General features: G+C 34.5%; 1 protein-coding gene and 1 long non-coding RNA gene across 9 annotated transcripts in view; one reads left to right on the plus strand and one right to left on the minus strand.

The window, feature by feature from the left end:
- The window catches only part of sox2ot (SOX2 overlapping transcript), a 259,952-nt gene extending 249,137 nt beyond the window's left edge, over positions 1–10,815 (minus strand). For 6 of the 8 annotated variants that reach the window (XR_015522372.1, XR_015522371.1, XR_015522368.1 and 3 more), the window contains exons 1-2: positions 10,653–10,815; positions 5,136–5,216 (exon numbers count right to left, since the gene is read on the minus strand). This is a non-coding gene — a long non-coding RNA (SOX2 overlapping transcript). The remainder of the gene's footprint in view (positions 1–5,135; positions 5,217–10,652) is intronic. The other 2 variants (XR_015522374.1, XR_015522373.1) reach the window with 1 other exon arrangement.
- Positions 10,816–10,911: 96 nt separating this feature from the next.
- Positions 10,912–17,345, plus strand: dnajc19 (DnaJ (Hsp40) homolog, subfamily C, member 19). The gene is given in 6 exon segments (NM_200761.1): positions 10,912–11,006; positions 13,979–14,030; positions 14,115–14,185; positions 14,273–14,352; positions 17,055–17,125; positions 17,205–17,345. Coding segments are annotated over 6 exon segments (348 nt in total). The 5' UTR covers positions 10,912–11,003; the 3' UTR covers positions 17,276–17,345.
- Positions 17,346–17,955: the final 610 nt, after the last annotated feature.

Genomic DNA, 17,955 nt, shown 5'->3' on the forward strand with positions numbered 1-17,955 from the left:
CAGTCGCACATCATTTAAATGATCGTAACGCATTTTACAGTGATGATTACGACAAGCATTTGATATGTTTTTTTCTGTCATAGCTAACACAGTGTTGTGCATGAAAATAAATGGTTTACAAAGTCAGTACAGCTACTCTAGCTTATATAATGTTGAATATAATGCAAAAATGTCTGATTTTACCAGCGAAAACAAATAAAATATTTTTAAAAAAATATAACAATCAAATGGTGAAAATTTTAATAATAATAATAATTAGTAAATTAATAACAATAATAATGATAACAACAATATATACATAAATATATATATATATATATATATATATATATATATATATATATATATATATATATATACATATATATATAGTTGATTCTGTTGTTATTATCATTATTGTTGTTAATAAAAAGAATTATTTACAAATATTATTATCAAAATTTTGACCATTTGATTTATTATATATATATATATATATATATATATAATAAATCAAATTGTCAAAATTTTGATATATATATATATATATATATATATAGAGAGAGAGAGAGAGAGAGAGAGAGAGAGAGAGAGAGAGAGAGAGAGAGAGAGAGAGAGAGGATGATAGAGATAGATAGACAGACAGACAGACAGACAGACAGACAGACAGACAGACAGACAGACAGACAGACAGACAGACAGACAGACAGACAGACAGACAGATAGATAGATAGATAGATAGATAGATAGATAGATAGATAGATAGATAGATAGATAGATAGATCTATATAGACAGAAATCTTATGGCAATGCTGTGCAAGCTGACATCACAGAGTATGCAAATCTGCAAAAAACAAACAAAACACTTTGTGTTTACGATGATGTCATGGCAGTACGCTGTATATATTTATATATTCTAATGACATCAGCACATGACATCACAGAAGCTCTCTAACTGAAGAATAACTGTATTTATAATCATTTAAAAATACTAAACAATTCCATATAAAAACAATTTAAAAAAGATTTGTTAATCCCACCTGCTGTCAGTGGTGCTAAACTACAGTTTTAAAAAATTAAATAAATAAAAATTGTTTATTTTTCTTACTCCAAATGCAGAGTATTTAGCTTAGGGGAAAACTCACTTAATGTTTAACTCATTATTTCTGAAAACGGTGAAGTAGTGGCATAGTGCTGTCGCCTTACAGCAACAGGTCGCTGGGTTCGAGCCTCGGCTGGGTCAGTTGGCGTTTCTGTGTGGAGTTTGCATGTTCTCCTTGCGTTCGCGTGGGTTTCCTCCGGGTGCTCCGGTTTCCCTCACAGTCCAAACACATGTGGTAAAGGTGAACTGAGTAGGCTAAATTGTCCGTAGTCTATGAGTGTGTGTGTGAATGTGTGTGTGTGGATGTTTCCCAAAGATGGGTTGCGGCTGTAAGGGCATCCGCTGCGTAAAAACGTGCTGGATAAGTTGGCGGCTCATTCCGCTGTGGCGACCCCGGATTAATAAAGCCGACAATTAAATGAATGAATGAATATATTTCTGAAAACAAGACAATATTTTCTAGAAAATGCTTCTTAATTCAAGAATTTTGAGCTATTTGCACAAGAAACAAAAAAGAAAATCGTTTTTTGCAGTGCAATCACACTAAATATCCAAACATCCATAACCCAAAAACAGCTTTAAAATACAAAACAGAAACTGAACTGAAACCAGCAGTCATTCCAGGGTCAAACTGCAGATCAAAACACAAACCTCCAGAAGAAAAGAGACACACTTCCTGAAGCAAGAGACTGAAATGGATGGCAAATAATCACAAACAAAAATCACACAGATTAAAACACCCGAGTAATAAACAAATTTCCGTCTATTTATATGTTCAAAACGTATTTAAATATTAGATTTCCACCCCTTTTTATTACACTTTTTTTCTACTGGTTTCATACACGTCACATATTATGTCATAATATTAGGCTTAATAATAATATAATAGGCTTAAATGACATAAAACACACTGTCCCATACATGTAAACACATTTCCATCTATTTAGATAAGTCACAAACATATTTAAATGTTAGATTTTGACCCCTTTTTTCTTCTAGTGCCCATACACGTGTCAAATGTAATGCACAATATTATATAGGCAATATTATATAGGTTTGAAAATACTATTATATAGGCTTAAATGACACGAAACACACTGTCAAATACATGTTAACACATTTCCATCAATTTAAATCTGTCAAAAACATATTTAAATATTAGATTTTGACCCCTTTTTCACACTTTTTTTCCTTCTAGCACCCATGCACGTGTCAAATGTAATGTCATGAATAATATTATACAGGCTAAATGACATGAAACACACTGTCCCATACATGTAAACACATTTCCATCTATTTAAATCTGTCAAAAACAAATTTAAATATTAGATTTTGACCCCTTTTTACTTCTAGTGCCCATATACACTGTTCAAATGTCATGCAAAATATTATATCAGATTAAATACATATATTATTTAATAGGCTTAAATGACATAAACACTCTGTCCCATACATGTGAACACTTTCATCTATTTAAATATGTCAAAAACATACTTAAATATTATATTTTGACCCCTTTAAACACTTTTTTTTTCTTCTGTGGCCATGCATGTGTCAAATGTCAAGTCATGAATAATATTATATAGGCTTAAATGACATGAAATATACTATTATATAGGCTAAATGACATAAAACACACTGTCCCATATACAAGTAAACATATTTCCATCTATTTAAATCTGTCAAAAACATATTTAAATGTTAGATCTTGACAATTTTGGGGTTTTCTAGTGCCCATTCATGTGTCAAATGTCATGTCATGTCATGCATTATGTTATATAGGCTTAATATTAATATTATATAGGCTTAAATGACAATAAACACACTGTCCCAATACATGTAAACACATTTCCATCTATTTAAATCTGTCAAAAACACATTTAAATATTAGATTTTGACCCCTTTTACACTTTTTTTTCTTCTAGTGCCCATACACATGTCAAATGTCAAGTCATATATAATATATATAGGATTAAATAGGATGTAGTATACAATTATAAAGGCTTAAATGGCAATAAGCACACTGGCACATACAAGTAAACACATTTCCATATATTTAAATATGTAAAAAACATATTTCAATATTAGATTTTGACCCTTTTTTTCTTCTAGTGCCCAGTGTCAAATGTCATGTAATGTCATGCATTATATAATATAGGCTTAATATTAATATTTTAGAGGCTTAAATTACATGAAACACACTCTCCCATAGATGTAAAACACATTTCAATTTATTTAAATATGTCAAAAACATACTTAAATATTAGATTCTCCCCTTTTTACTTCTAGTGCCCAGACAAGAGTAAAATGTCATGTCATAAATAATATTATATAGGCTTAAATTACATGAACTATACTATTATATAGGCCTAAATTACATTAAACACACTGTCCCACACATTTCTATAAATTTAAATCTGTCAAAAACATATTTAAATATTAGATTTTGACCCTTTTTTTTCTTCTAGTGCCCATACACGTGTCAAATGTCATGCATAATACTAACTATACAGGCTTAAATGACATGAAACACACTGTCCCACACATGTAGACACATTTCCAGCTACTTAAATCTGTCAAAAACATATTCAAATATTAGATTTTGACCCCTTCTTTTCTTCCAGTGCCCATATACGTGTCAAATGTCATGCATAATATTATATCGGATTAAATAAAATATACTATTTATTAGGTTAAAATAAAACACACTGTCTCATACATGTGAACACTTTTTTATATCTATTTAAATATGTCAAAAACATCTTCAGTATTAAATTTTGACCCCTTTTCACACTTTTTTCCTTCTAGTGCCCATGCATGTGTCAAATGTCATGTCATGAATAATATTATATAGGCTTAAGTTACATTAAACACACTGTTACATATATGTAAACACATTTCCATCTATTTATATGTCAAAAACCTATTTAATTTAAGATTTCAACTCCCTTTTAACTTTTGGTTCCCGTATATGTCAAATGTCATGTCATACATTATATATATAGGCTTAAACAACTTAAAATATACATTTTTATTAGCTTAAATGACATGAACTATACTATTTTTTAGCCTTAAATTACATGAAACACACTTTCTCATAAATGTAAACACATTTCCATCAATGTAAATAAGTAAAAAAACATACTTAAGTATTCGATTTCGACCCCTTTTTCCCACTATATAATATAATATCGGATTAAATGACATGACATTTACTAATATACAGGCTTAAATGACATAAAACACACCGTCAATATACATGTAGACACATTTCCAGCTACTTAAATATGTCAAAAGCATATTTAAATATTAGATTTTGACCCAGCTTCTTTTCTTTCAGTGCCCTGTCAAATGTCATGTCATGCATAATATTCAATGACATGGCTTAATGATATGAAGCACACTGTCACACATGTAATAACATGCCCATCTATTTAAATATATGTCAAAAACATATTTAAATCAAACAAAAACATATTTAAATATTAGTTTTTACCTCTTTTATCACACTTTTTTTTTCGTCTAGTGCCCAGATCACAGAAAATAAAATAATTAATTGGATTTACTCACATTTTTAAAGGTAAGTGGGCTGCATTTAAACAAACTAATGAAATTAAGTAGCGCAAACTTACTTAGTTTGTTTAAATTCAGCCTATATAAATTATTTACAAGCACTTATCTTAAAAAAAAAACATTAAATATTTTTAGTGTGCACGTGTCAAATGTAATATACACAACTTCACAAGCTTAATTGAAATAAAACAAACATATTCACACAGATCAAAGTTTTAGTTCTTTAGTTCAATACACATTCAACAATGCTTGTTAATATATCCGAATATGCTGCACTTCCAGCTCGCATCCCTGAAGTCAAACGCAATTATCAAAGAGCGCATCTCAAACAAACAGAAACAAAACAAGCAGCAGAAGTTTTCATTCAGCACGCAGGCTCCCGGCAGGGATAGCCTTTTGATATTAAAGCAAATAATTATCCAAACAAACAAACAACAAAGAAAGACGAGAAAGAGAGAGAGAGAGAGATATCCCCAAATACCTTGTGATGCCCAGAGGAAGGCTGCGGCCGGAGAGATGAGCCGATACTTTTCTCCTCTCCATCTCAGCAGCTTCTCTCTCTCTGCGGCAGAAAAGCGCTTTTGAGACTCGCTGGCATATTTAATTAGGAGCTGTTTGCACTATCAGCGCGCGTGGATCTACCTCCACAATCTCTCCTGAGTCAATCTTCCCCATCTCTGATTTTTCTTTTATATTTATGCCTGGCATATTTAATTGTAGACAAAAGGTTAGTCGGGGCTGCGTTCGCCGCACACAGGCAGAATAATCTGCTTTAAAAGGCTTGACATTTCAGGCTTTTGAAAAAGAAGGAGGAAAAAAAAAATTATATCCCCTGCTTTTGTTAATCAATGAAGTAGAACTCTTCCCGAACAAAAGAATTAAATTGCTCGCTTGGTTTAATAAAAACCAACAGAAAAACGGCTGCTTCCTGTGGGCTTTTTGTGTGTGTGGAGATGCAGCACATGTAATTCCATATGATTTGGGGGCAAAACTCTTCTTTTTTTGGCTTTGTCGATGCTATTGAAGCTCCAGCCGGCGCGCCAGGAGCTCGCGTTTGTCATTAGATGTGACTTTCAGTGACTGCGGCCCCGGACACTACAATTTACAATTTCTATACTGTCCTTTGGCTGTGAAAAAAAGCTGTAATTATGCAAATATGGGGGTGTTGGGGTGGAGGGGGGTTAATAATTAGGAGCTTCAACCGCTCATTGTGCTGCTGGACTGAAATCCAGCCCAGTGGGAAGAAGCCTGTGTTTCTGCCTCCAGTTTCCTGAGAAAAAAAAAAACTGGAGGATTTTAAGAAGAAATTATTCGATCTGGGAATTTAGCTATTATGAGTTATCTGAGCCTAGATGTATGAGATAAAAACGTCTAAATTATGAGATAAAAGTGCAAACTTTCTTCAAAAGTTGACATAAAGGCTGAGTTGTGAGTCAATCGTTAAAAGTCAGACAGATGGCATGCTAAAATTAAGCAACAATATAATATCTCATAGTTATGAGATAAAGAATCATAGTTATGACACGAAGCTAATGACACGAAGTGATTGTGAGATAAAATAATTAATTTTAAGTAGAAATGACTTGATCTTTAATGTGGCAGTGAGTTTAGTTTAGTATCAATTATCTGTCACAGCCTAGATATATGAGATAAAACGTCTAAATTATGAGATAAAAGAGCAAACTTTCTTGAAAAGTCAAAACAATTTACATTAAGGCTGAGTTGTGAGTCAATTGTGAAAATTCAGACAGATGGCATGCTAAAATAAAGCAACAATATAATGTCTCATGATTATGAGATAAAGAATCATAGTTATGACACGAAGCTTATGACACGAAGTGATTGTGAGATAAAAGAATTCATTTTAAGAAGAAATGACTTGATCTTTAATGTGGCAGTGAGTTTAGTTTAGTATCAATTATCTGTCACAGCCTAGATATATGAGATAAAAACGTCTAAATTATGAGATAAAAGTGATAATTTTCTTCAAAAGTCAAAACAATTTACATTAAGGCTGAGTTGTGAGTCAATCGTGAAAAGTCAGACAGATGGCATGCTAAAATCAAGCAACAATATAATATCTCATGATTATGAAATAAACAATCATAGTTATGACACAAAGCTTATGACACAAAGTGATTATGAGATAAAAGAATTCATTTTAAGAAGAAATGACTTGATCTTTAATGTGGCAGTGAATTTAGTTTAGTATCAATTATGTGTCACAGCCTAGATATATGAGATAAAACGTCTAAATTATGAGATAAAAGTGATAATTTTCTTCAAAAGTTGACATTAAGGCTGAGTTGTGAGTCAATCGTTAAAAGTCAGACAGATGGCATGCTAAAATCAAGCAACAATATAATATCTCATAGTTATGAGATAAAGAATCATAGTTATGACACGAAGCTAATGACACGAAGTGATTATGAGATAAAATAATTCATTTTAAGTAGAAATGACTTGATCTTTAATGTGGCAGTGAATTTAGTTTAGTATCAATTATCTGTCACAGCCTAGATATATGAGATAAAACGTCTAAATTGTGAGATAAGAGATAATTTTCTTCAAAAGTCAAAACAATTAACATTAAGGCAGAGTTGCGAGTCAATTGTGAAAAGTCAGAATGATGGCATGCTGAAATAAAGCAACAATATAATATCTCATAGTTATGAAATAAAGAATCATAGTTATGAAACGAAGCTTATGACACGAAGTGATTATGAGATAAAAGAATTCATTTTAAGTAGAAATGACTTGATCTTTAATGTGGCAGTGAGTTTAGTTTAGTATCAATTATCTTTCACAGCCTAGATATATGAGATAAAACGTCTAAATTATGGGATAAAAGTGCAAACTTTCTTCAAAAGTCAAAACAATTGACATTAAAGAGCCCATATTATGGGTTTTTGAAAATTCCCCTCCATGTAGTGTGTAACACAGCTCTAAGTGAAGTGAAGTATCCAGCTAAGGCTTAAATCTGTAAGAATACAGTGTTTAAAACTGTTGATTCATCTATAAAAGAGTCGAATCATAGTGCTTCAAACGAGTCGCCTTGATACCGACTCATTAGGTGTTTCGCCATGACGTACGAACGAAACAAAGTTTTTCACGTGCACGCGCAAACCCGGGAGATTTCAAACCTGAGGCCCCGCCCTCTGACGCAGTAACCCAGACACACACACACACACACACACCCACAAACACACGCACACCCACAAACACACGCACACAAACATGCCGGTCGATTGAAGTCACACTGCAGATGGATATATTGAGTCTCTACCCAAAGATGAAACATCAGCATTATAACCAAGCAGTTGGAAACTTCTGGAAGCTACATGCTACAAAGAATACTTCATCTGAGTTTGTTAAAGGAAGGATCAGTAAAGAGTAACTGATGGACGTCAGGATGAGTTTCTTCCTCCATTTCTCAAGTGTAAGTACGTGCGGTTAAAGTTGTTGCCTCGTTGACTCTAGCTTGCAAATGTATTTAGTTGTGATTTGTTACTTGTAACCGCGTGTACTGTATCAGGTTAACTGGATATATTATCTTATCGCGTGCAAAGTCACGTTAAAAATGCGACGCGTGCTGTTTGTTTATGGAGCTCCGTGCTAGAGTTCTGCTCCCGCGATTTATTCGGAAATGTATTCCCGCGCCGCAGAAATCTGGCGTGGGGAGAGAGAGGGAGAGAGAGAGAGAGAGAGAGAGCGAGAGAGAGAGCGAACGAACGAACGAGCTTTGTGTACTTTGTGCTGTGTGTGTGTTTTTAAACAGACAGCTTGGCTGTCTGGACTGTATACTGGGTGATATTTGGTTGTGTTCTCCGCTCTAGCGGGACCGGGCGCGGCGGGCAGAAAACGGAGCGGGTTCTCAGGCTAAAACCTGGCGGGTGCGGGCTGAAGCGGGAGCGTTGTCATCCGGAGGTGTGTGTGTGTTTTTGTGTGTGTGTGGTATGGCGAGTACACGACTGTCTCCTTCGTTCGGTTATCCGTGGCACTATCCACTCGCCATAGTGTGGCAGCTAAAGTCCACGCCTACACTATCGAGCGTGTATGAACTGTGATTACTTTTTAAATTGCTGATTAGCTATTGGCCATTTCCCTCTCTGACTGAAGGCAGTCGACCAATCGCGACAGACTGTCATCGGCCCAATCAGCGCAGATTAGCTTCGCGCTAAGGAGGGGTTTGGGAACAAATGAATCACTGGACGATTCATACAGGAGTCGCTGGGATAATTAGATAAAAATAAATGCAGATTATAAGACCATGAAAGTGTTTTTTGACCTTGCATGCATATTAGACTGTTGTTGGAGACCCTTACAACCAAGATATGACCTTATTTCATGTATAATATGGGCTCTTTAAGGCTGAGTTGCGAGTCAATCGTGAAAAGTCAGACAGATGGCATGCTAAAATCAAGCAACAATATAATATCTCATAGTTATGAGATAAAGAATCATAGTTATGACACGAAGCTAATGACACGAAGTGATTATGAGATAAAAGAATTCATTTTAAGTAGAAATGACTTGATCTTTAATGTGGCAGTGAGTTTAGTTTAGTATCAATTATCTGTCACAGCCTAGATATATGAGATAAAACGTCTAAATTATGAGATAAGAGATAATTTTCTTCAAAAGTCAAAACAATTAACATAAAGGCTGAGTTGTGAGTCAATCGTTAAAAGTCAGACAGATGGCATGCTGAAATAAAGCAACAATATAATATCTCTTGATTATGAGATAAAGAATCATAGTTATGACACGAGGCTTAGTTAACTACAGTGTGTGTGGTTAAAAAGTACAAATTCCTGAGATAAAAAGTTATGATTATAATAAAAAGTTCGAACTGTGAATCATGAATATGAGATAAAATTTTTAATTTTAGGAAGAAATATTTCGATCTTTAATGCGGCTGTGAATTTAGTTTAGTATGAATTTCCTTTCGCAGCCTAGAAATACAAGATAAAATAACTCAACTATGAGATAATCGTTCAAAATCTTTTAAAAAGTCAAAATATTTAACACAAAGGCTAACTTGTGAGTCAGTGATGAAAAGTCAGAAAGATGGCATGCTAGATAAAACAACAAAATAATATGAGATAAAGAGCCATAGTTATGACACAAAACTTAGTTAATTACTGTGTGTGTGATAAAAAAACATGAGATAAAAAGTCATAATTATAATAAAAAGTTCCAACTGTGAATCGTGATTATGAAATAAAAGTATGAATTTTAAGGAGAATTATTACTTATAACTTTTAGCTAAGTAATTATTACTTGTGTTATCCTGCTGAAAGTACACTGTGGTCATAAAGGGATGGACATGGTCAGCAATAATACTCAGGTAGGCTGTGGCGTTGACACCATGCTCAATTGGTACTAATGGACCCAAAGTGTGCCAAAAGAATCTCCCCCACACCATTACACCACCACCACCAGCCTGAACCGCTGATACAAGGCAGAACAGATATATGTTTTTCTGTTGTTGACGCCAAATTCTGACCCGACCATCTGAATGAGTCAGCAGAAATGGAGACTCATCAGAGCAGGCAACGCTTCTCCAATCTTCTATTGTCCAGTTTTGGTGAGCCTGTGTGAATTGTAGCCTCAGTTTCCTGTTCCACCTCAAGTTTCGACATTCGCTCACTGGATATTTTCTCTTTTTTCTGACTATTCTCTGTAAACCCTAGAGATGATTGTGCGCAGATCGTCTTGACCATGTCTATATGCCTAAATACACTGAGTTGCTGCCACGTGATTGGCTGATTTGCTGAAATTTGCGTTGACCAGCAGTTGGACAGGTGTACCTAATAAAGTGGCCGGTGAGTGTAAATATTTTCTTAAAACATATTTATGTTATAAATAAACCAGCAACAGCCTACCGTCAGTTTGACCTTTTATACAAAAACACTTTTGAAAACACAGCTGAGGACCAATTTCTTAATACTTATTAATAAACAACCAGCGTTTCAGATATTGTTACTATGGTTACCTTCATATTTTCTGCACCAATGAGCTCTGACCAAAGGATTTGCTCTCTGACCGTCTCGCCTGACTCGTGTTGGGGTGGATGTTTATAAAATACAACTAATGGACCATTTAATGAGTATTGTAAACAATCCTCCGTAATTTCCGGCCGCAGCTGTATCCCTTCTAGCAAAAACCCGTTTTGACTTACGACAAGACGTTGGGTTTTGCGACGTGCTGGCTCGGTTTACAGCAGGTCGCTGTTTGAAGTTCAGAAGCCTCCACAACAACAACACATGAGCTTGACATTTAGCAGTCAGTTATGATTCAGGTTATAATTATAGACTATTACAACGCAAGATCTTAGCAGGAAAACATGGTGAGTGCTTCTCCATTATTTCAACTCATTTTAACGCGATTTCGGTGAGTTTAATCGTCAGTTTCAAAGAAACTGAGAGGCAGAATTAGCACTTCGCTAACTAATAGTGACCTAATAATTAATCTTTAGAGATTTCCGAGGTAAAATATGTGTATGTATTTCAATAATTGCATCGAGTGTATATGTTTATTTAATGTGGGTACATTCATTGTTAAAAAACTTTGAAAAATATAATTTTATACTGTAAATTTGTGATTTTATTTATTATTATTATTATTATTATTATTACACAATTATGCAATAATAGTCTGGGCTGTGGGTGTGAAACAATCTGGACAATATCGATAAATACAGTATAATAATCTGTATAATAATTACCAAAAGCTGGAATTTTAATATTTTCTTAAACAAAATGAAATATTAAAATACAAAGTTTCAATTATGTCACAAAGTTTGTGACGGACTGATATTAATGAGATAAAAAGTAAAATGATGACATTAAGTCAAAATTGTGAGTTATATAAAATAAAATGTAACAATTATGAAACATTGAATCATAATTATAATCAAAAAGTGTGTGAATTATAGCATAATACGTTTTAAGTTTGAGACGTGTTTTAAATAAACGTCTAAACTATGAGATAAAAAGTTTGGTGAGAAATGAATTTGAGAGATAAAAAGACAAAATTATGACTGTCAAAATCCTAGAAACTTCCAACATAGTCTAAATTTCAATATCATAAAAGCTAAAGTTTAAATGATACTTTCAAGAAATACAGTATGAAACGTTCTATATGTCAAAATTATATGATCATAGTCCTCAGAATTGTCAGAATCATGAAAAAAAAGTAATTAAATACTGAGTCATAACTACAACAAAAGCTCAATTTTGATAAAATTATTTTAGACTATCCAAATTCATTTATTCATTTTCTTTTCGGCTTAGTGGCTTTATTAATCTGGGGTCACCATAGCAGGATGAACCACCAACTTATCCAGCATTTGCTTTATGCAGCGGATGCCCTTCCATCTGAAACCCATCTCTGGGAAACACCCATACACACTTATTCACACTCATACACTACGGACAATTTAGCCTACCCAATTCACCTGTACCGCATGTGTTTGGACTGTGGGGGAAACCGGAGCACCCGTAGGAAACCCCTGCCAACACAGGGGAGAACATGCAAACTCCACACAGAAATGCCAACTGACCCTTCGAAGGCTTGAATCGGCAACCTTCTTGCTGTAAGGCGATTGTGCTACACACTGCGCCACCGTGCTGCCTCTACAATCCAAATTAACATACAAAATTATAAATGTATGAATTATTTAAATGAATTAATCATTTAAAAATATGTTTAGAGAAAAAAATTCATTTAAAGATTAAAAATAGCTTTAAATAATATATAATAAAGTTTAAAAATATATCAAAAATTATATTTAACATTAAAGATACTAGGGTATCGTGTAATTACTTTTAGATATGACCCAAACCAGTTTCACTTCATTTTGTTTATTATCATGCAAAATATACATTTTTATTACTATATATAATAGGTATCGAATGTAATCTGAATGTAAATCCATTGGGATCTGATATTTATTTCATTTGCAGAACAATGAGCTTTACTGCTGCTGAGCCTGGCCTAAATCAGATTCACTCCACTTTGGTTTATTACAGTGTGAACAGCAAAATTCAAATGTGCTCTGAATGTAAATAAAGTTAGGGTCTGATCATTTTTCATATGAAAATGAATGACTTTTATGGCAACTAAGCGTGGCCAAAATCAGATACACTCAATTTTGGCTTATTACAAGTGTGAACAGCAAAAATCTAATGTAATCAGAATGTAGATCAATTGGTGTCTGATCTGTTTTTCAAATGAATACCAATGAGCTTTGCTGCAACTGACCGTGGCTCAAATCAGATTCACTCCAATTTGATTTATTTCAATGTGAACAGCAAAAATCTTATGTAATCCAAGTGTAGATCAATTGGTGTCTGATCTGTTTTTCATATGAATACCAATGAGCTTTGCTGCGGCTGACTGTGACCTAAATCAGATTCACTCCAATTTGGCTTATTACAAGTGTAAACAGCAAAAATCTAATGTAATCTGAATGTAGATCAATTGGTGTCTGATCTGTTGTACATATGAATACCAAAGAGCTTTGCTGTGGTTGACCATGACCTAAATCAGATTGACTCCAATTTGATTTATTTCAGTGTGAACAGCAAAAATCTAATGTAATCCGAGTGTAGATCAATTGGTGTCTGATCTGTTTTTCATATGAATACCAATGAGCTTTGCTGCGGCTGACCGTGACCTAAATCAGATTCACTCCAATTTGATTTATTTCAGTGTGAACTGCAAAACTTGTATTGTAATCTGAATGCAAATCCATTTGGGTCTGATCATTTTTTCATATAAAAATCAATGAGTTTTACTGCAGCTGAGCATGGTCCAAACCAAATTCACTCCATTTTGGTTTATTACAGTGTGGACAGTAAAAAATCGTTAGTAATCTGAATGTAAATCCATTTGGGCCTGATCTTTTTTGTTTCCATATGAAAACCAATGTCCTTTACTGCAGCTATATATAAGTATATATATTTATATGAGTATTTTTGAGAAAAATGTCATTTAAAATTAAAAGTGACTTAAATTAATGAATAATATATTTTTTAAAAATGCTAAATTTGATTTCAAATGAAAGATGCTAAGATATCATGTAGTAATTTTGGAGATGTTTATTAAATGTGTTCTTCACTACATGCAAAAACCACTGCTGATTGGAAAACACTGTATATTTGTGAGATACAATTTAATACATCACAGGAATAATAGGAATAATATAAGGATTGTTTTATGATTGGCGTGTGTGATGTGTGGTTTGCTCAGAAAAATGCAAATTAGCTCAATTAATGCAAATTGCTCAATCAGAGGTGATTGTTTAATGTGTTTCAGGCCAGTACTATGGTGGCCGTGGGTCTTACCTTGGCGGCAGCAGGGTTCGCAGGTACGATTCCAGCGAAATATCACACAAACATCCGTCTGTTGCTTAATTACAGCCGATTGTTTTCTAATCGTCTGTTTTTTGCAGGTCGCTATGCGGTGCGAGCCATGAAACATATGGAGCCGCAAGTGAAACAAGCTCTGGAAGCGTCCAAATCTGCAAGTTATATTTTCAGATCGTGCAATGCAGAGTTGGCCTCTGTAAACTCGCTAATAACTTTGTTTTGCTTGTGTTTTGTGCGACAGGCATTCGGTAGCGGATACTACAGAGGCGGATTTGACCCTAAGATGAACAGGAGAGAAGCGTCTCTTATTCTCGGCGTCAGGTAAAATATGCTTTCATTGATTCTAAGGATGTATATAGCATGTATATAATTAATTGTTTAACCCAGGGGTATCCAAACTCTGTCCTGGGGGCTCAAAAGTGGTTAAGAAAAGCGGGGATTAAAAACAAAAGCTTGACTTCAGTGAGCCGAACTAAACATCCACGCTTAAATTAGTTTCATAACAGCAAGTTACTGATGATTTGATCTAACTAATCTGAGTTTAGTTAAATAATCTAGATAACTACAGCTTGCAACAAAGCAAGAAAGAAGCTGACAGGAAATTGCAGATCGTCTCAATTAAAAAAATACACCTTAATCTAGGTCTAATAACGTTAAATTAAATACTTAATTCAATTGTTGCTTGCACGGAAAAGTTTTAATGCATTGCAGGCTCACTGTAACATACAAAATGTGCTTAACTTTAGCACATTAAGTTTAAAATAATGGCAAGAGCCTTGCACACACAAGCAGCGGGATTTTTAATTTCATATCGAAACCGCTGCAGAATGCTGCTCTCCCTTTAACAAGTGTGTTTCCCGCACCCTGCATTAAAGTGAGGCTGCTGCTCAACTCAGTTTGCAGCTTTAAAGTAATTCTTTAAGAAATGTAGCCTACTTCTTTATTTCAGTCAGTGCTTTCTTAACCAGTTAAACTGCTGTTATTTTGGGATTTCCGCCTGGATTTTGCCTACCCAAATTTAAAAGCTTCCCAAATCCACATGCAGAGGTGTAAATGCAAAAATTTGGCCTCATTTTAAAGAAAACCCTTTGAATTTTCATAAAACACTATTGAAAGTGTTTAAAATATCTGTATATGTTGTCTGTGTTATAATAAACACCTAAAAAAGAGGCACTTTTTTTTTTTTTTTTTTTAATAAACTCAAATGTGAAAGTGTACCTTTCAGGTTGTGTGTGCTCTAGCGTGCTGTAATTAATGTTGGTGGTTCCTGCACATGTCTGTAATCATAAGAAAACAGAAAAATGTCTCCACCATAATCTCTGCAGAAGTTATTGTGTTCCAACTGATGAGAGGTGCTGTACAAGCCACAGGGAGCGATCATTGTGTTCATATTTCACTATTATTTTGTTTGATCAAACATAATTCACTGTGTTTGGAGCACGTCAGACATATAAAAGGATTACTTATGCACATCAGCTCAAAAACAGAGGAGAATGGCCCTGAAGTGCACAGCATAAGGTAAGAGATGAGCTGTCTGTGCTATCTGGGGCTGCTTATTGATCATAAATGTATTCATAAATGGATTCATTCAGCAACTGTTTTATATGTGAATATAATTCAGTAAACAGAACGCTAGAACCATATGAGCACCAGCAGGAGCTTTCATTTGAGCTATAACTTGTACATGTGTCATATGAAAAATATGAAAATGAACCAATGTTCAATACCCAGCTCGGGTATCCAAAATACTGTGTATTTAAGTGTAAATAACTTTTGTACAGAAGAATAAAAACCAAAGTGATGCATATGTGCATAAAATATAGATTCTACACTTTCAAACGAAACCACTTACAGGGGTCTGGTGCAATGCGAGCCCTTTAAATCTTAAAGCGAAAGTCGATGACGTCACAGAGTTTAACTGGTTAATATATTTTCTTTAATAAACTTAGTCATTCATATACTACATATAGTGTATAGCAATGTACACCCCTCACAGATCAATATTTTACATGATTATTTCAACAGAATGCTTTATAATGATATGTTTGTGCGTATACATTAGATTATTCAGTACCAAAGCAGAATTTGGATCTAATCTAACAACAAATAAACTGAAGATCTCAGTCCAAAAATGAGTACACCCAAATTAATATGTTGAGAGAAAATAAGTTACATTTTAATAAACAGGAAAAAAAAATCGACAAACTTTTAAAAAATGAGTTGAAATGTTGTAGTTTGCATCTGTTTTGTTTGCAATAACTTGTTTGAATTTAAATGTATATATTGTTCTATTCTTCTTAAAGATGTTTGGTGTATACAGGTGAAGTCAGATTTATTAGCCCCCCTGAATAATTAGACGGCTTGTTTATTTTTTTCCCCGTTTTCTGTTTAGCGCAGAGCAGATTTTTTCAAAACATTTCTTATCATAGTTCGTTCACGACCAGATTTCTTGTGGTGCGGGAATAAATTTCCGAATAAATTGCGGGAGCGGTCGGTAACTCTGGTGTAATTTGAAAGGGAGTGGGCTGCGTGGATGCTGTGAGGGTGTGTGTTAATGAGAGAGAGAGAGAGAGAGAGAGCGTGGTGCTATGCATCGCTTGGTGCAGTCTCTCTTTCTGTGTGTGTGTGAATGAGAGAGAGCTTCCTGCACAGATCTCTAATTCGAACAAGACAAACAGATGACCGCAAACCTAAGGTAGCATATACGGTATTCAGTTTCTGAATGGTTTAGGCACAAGCCAACAGTTTGGTGAGGCCGTCTGAGCCTTACGTCATCATTGTTTTTATTATGCACCGTAATACCAGATACCGGGGTAAAATAGGGAGGATAGTTTTGACGGTATCAAAATTTGCCAATCGCCCAAGCCTAGTAGACTAAATTAAAACAGGAATACTAATAACCTAAGTATTGCCTTTTTATAACAGTGGTTTATTTATATTTCTGAGCCATCATACGAATGATTTTGAAAGGAGAAAGCAAGTTTGACCCGTGTGCATTTCCCTCTCTTGTGTTTTTCCATTAGCCCCACCGCTAACAAAACAAAGATCAGAGAGGCTCACAGAAAGCTGATGATTTTAAACCATCCTGACCGAGGTCAGTCCTTCTCCTGGCTTAATGCAACATAAGAAATCATTCAGCCTATAAAGTGCTCAGTGTCGTGTTTTATTGACAGGTGGATCCCCATATCTGGCAGCGAAAATCAACGAGGCGAAGGATTTACTTGACGGACAAGCTAAGAAATAAATCTTCTTCAGATGTGTGAATGAATGCAGTCGATTTATTTTGCGATTATTAGACACCATGTTGTCATCTAGATCTGATCTCTTTTTATTTAAAAATGAGCAAACTGAGCGGTGCCCAAATCAGACGCACTCCATTTCAGATTATTACGGTGTCAACAGTGAAAATCAGCATCTATTTTTTCATATGAAAACCAATGAAGTTTAACGCGACTGAGCGTGACACAATCCAGATTCACTCCATTTTGGTTTATTACAAGTTTGCACAGTAAGAATCTAATGTAATCTGAATGTAAAACTATTAGGGTCTGATCTTTTTTCATATGAAAAAAACAATGAGCTTCACTGCGGCTGAGCATTGCCCAAACCAGATTCACTCCATTTTGGCTTAATGCAGTGTGAACAGCAAAAATCAAATGTACTCTCAATATAGATCCATTAGTGTCTGGTCTGTTTGATATGAAAACCAATGAGCTTCACTGCAGCTGAGCATTGCCCAAACCAGATTCACTCCATTTTGGCCTAATATAGTGTGAACAGCAAAAATCAAATGTATTTTGAATATAGATCCATTAGTGTCTGGTCTGTTTGATATGAAAACCAATGAGCTTCACTGCACTCTGCAGCTGAGCATGGCCCAAATCGCATTCACTCCGTTTTAGTTCCTTAAAGTGTGAATAGCAA

This window comes from Danio rerio, chromosome 22, assembly GCF_052040795.2.
Source record: "Danio rerio strain M-AB ecotype USA chromosome 22, GRCz13ab, whole genome shotgun sequence".
NCBI classification, from domain to species: Eukaryota; Metazoa; Chordata; class Actinopteri; order Cypriniformes; family Danionidae; genus Danio; species Danio rerio.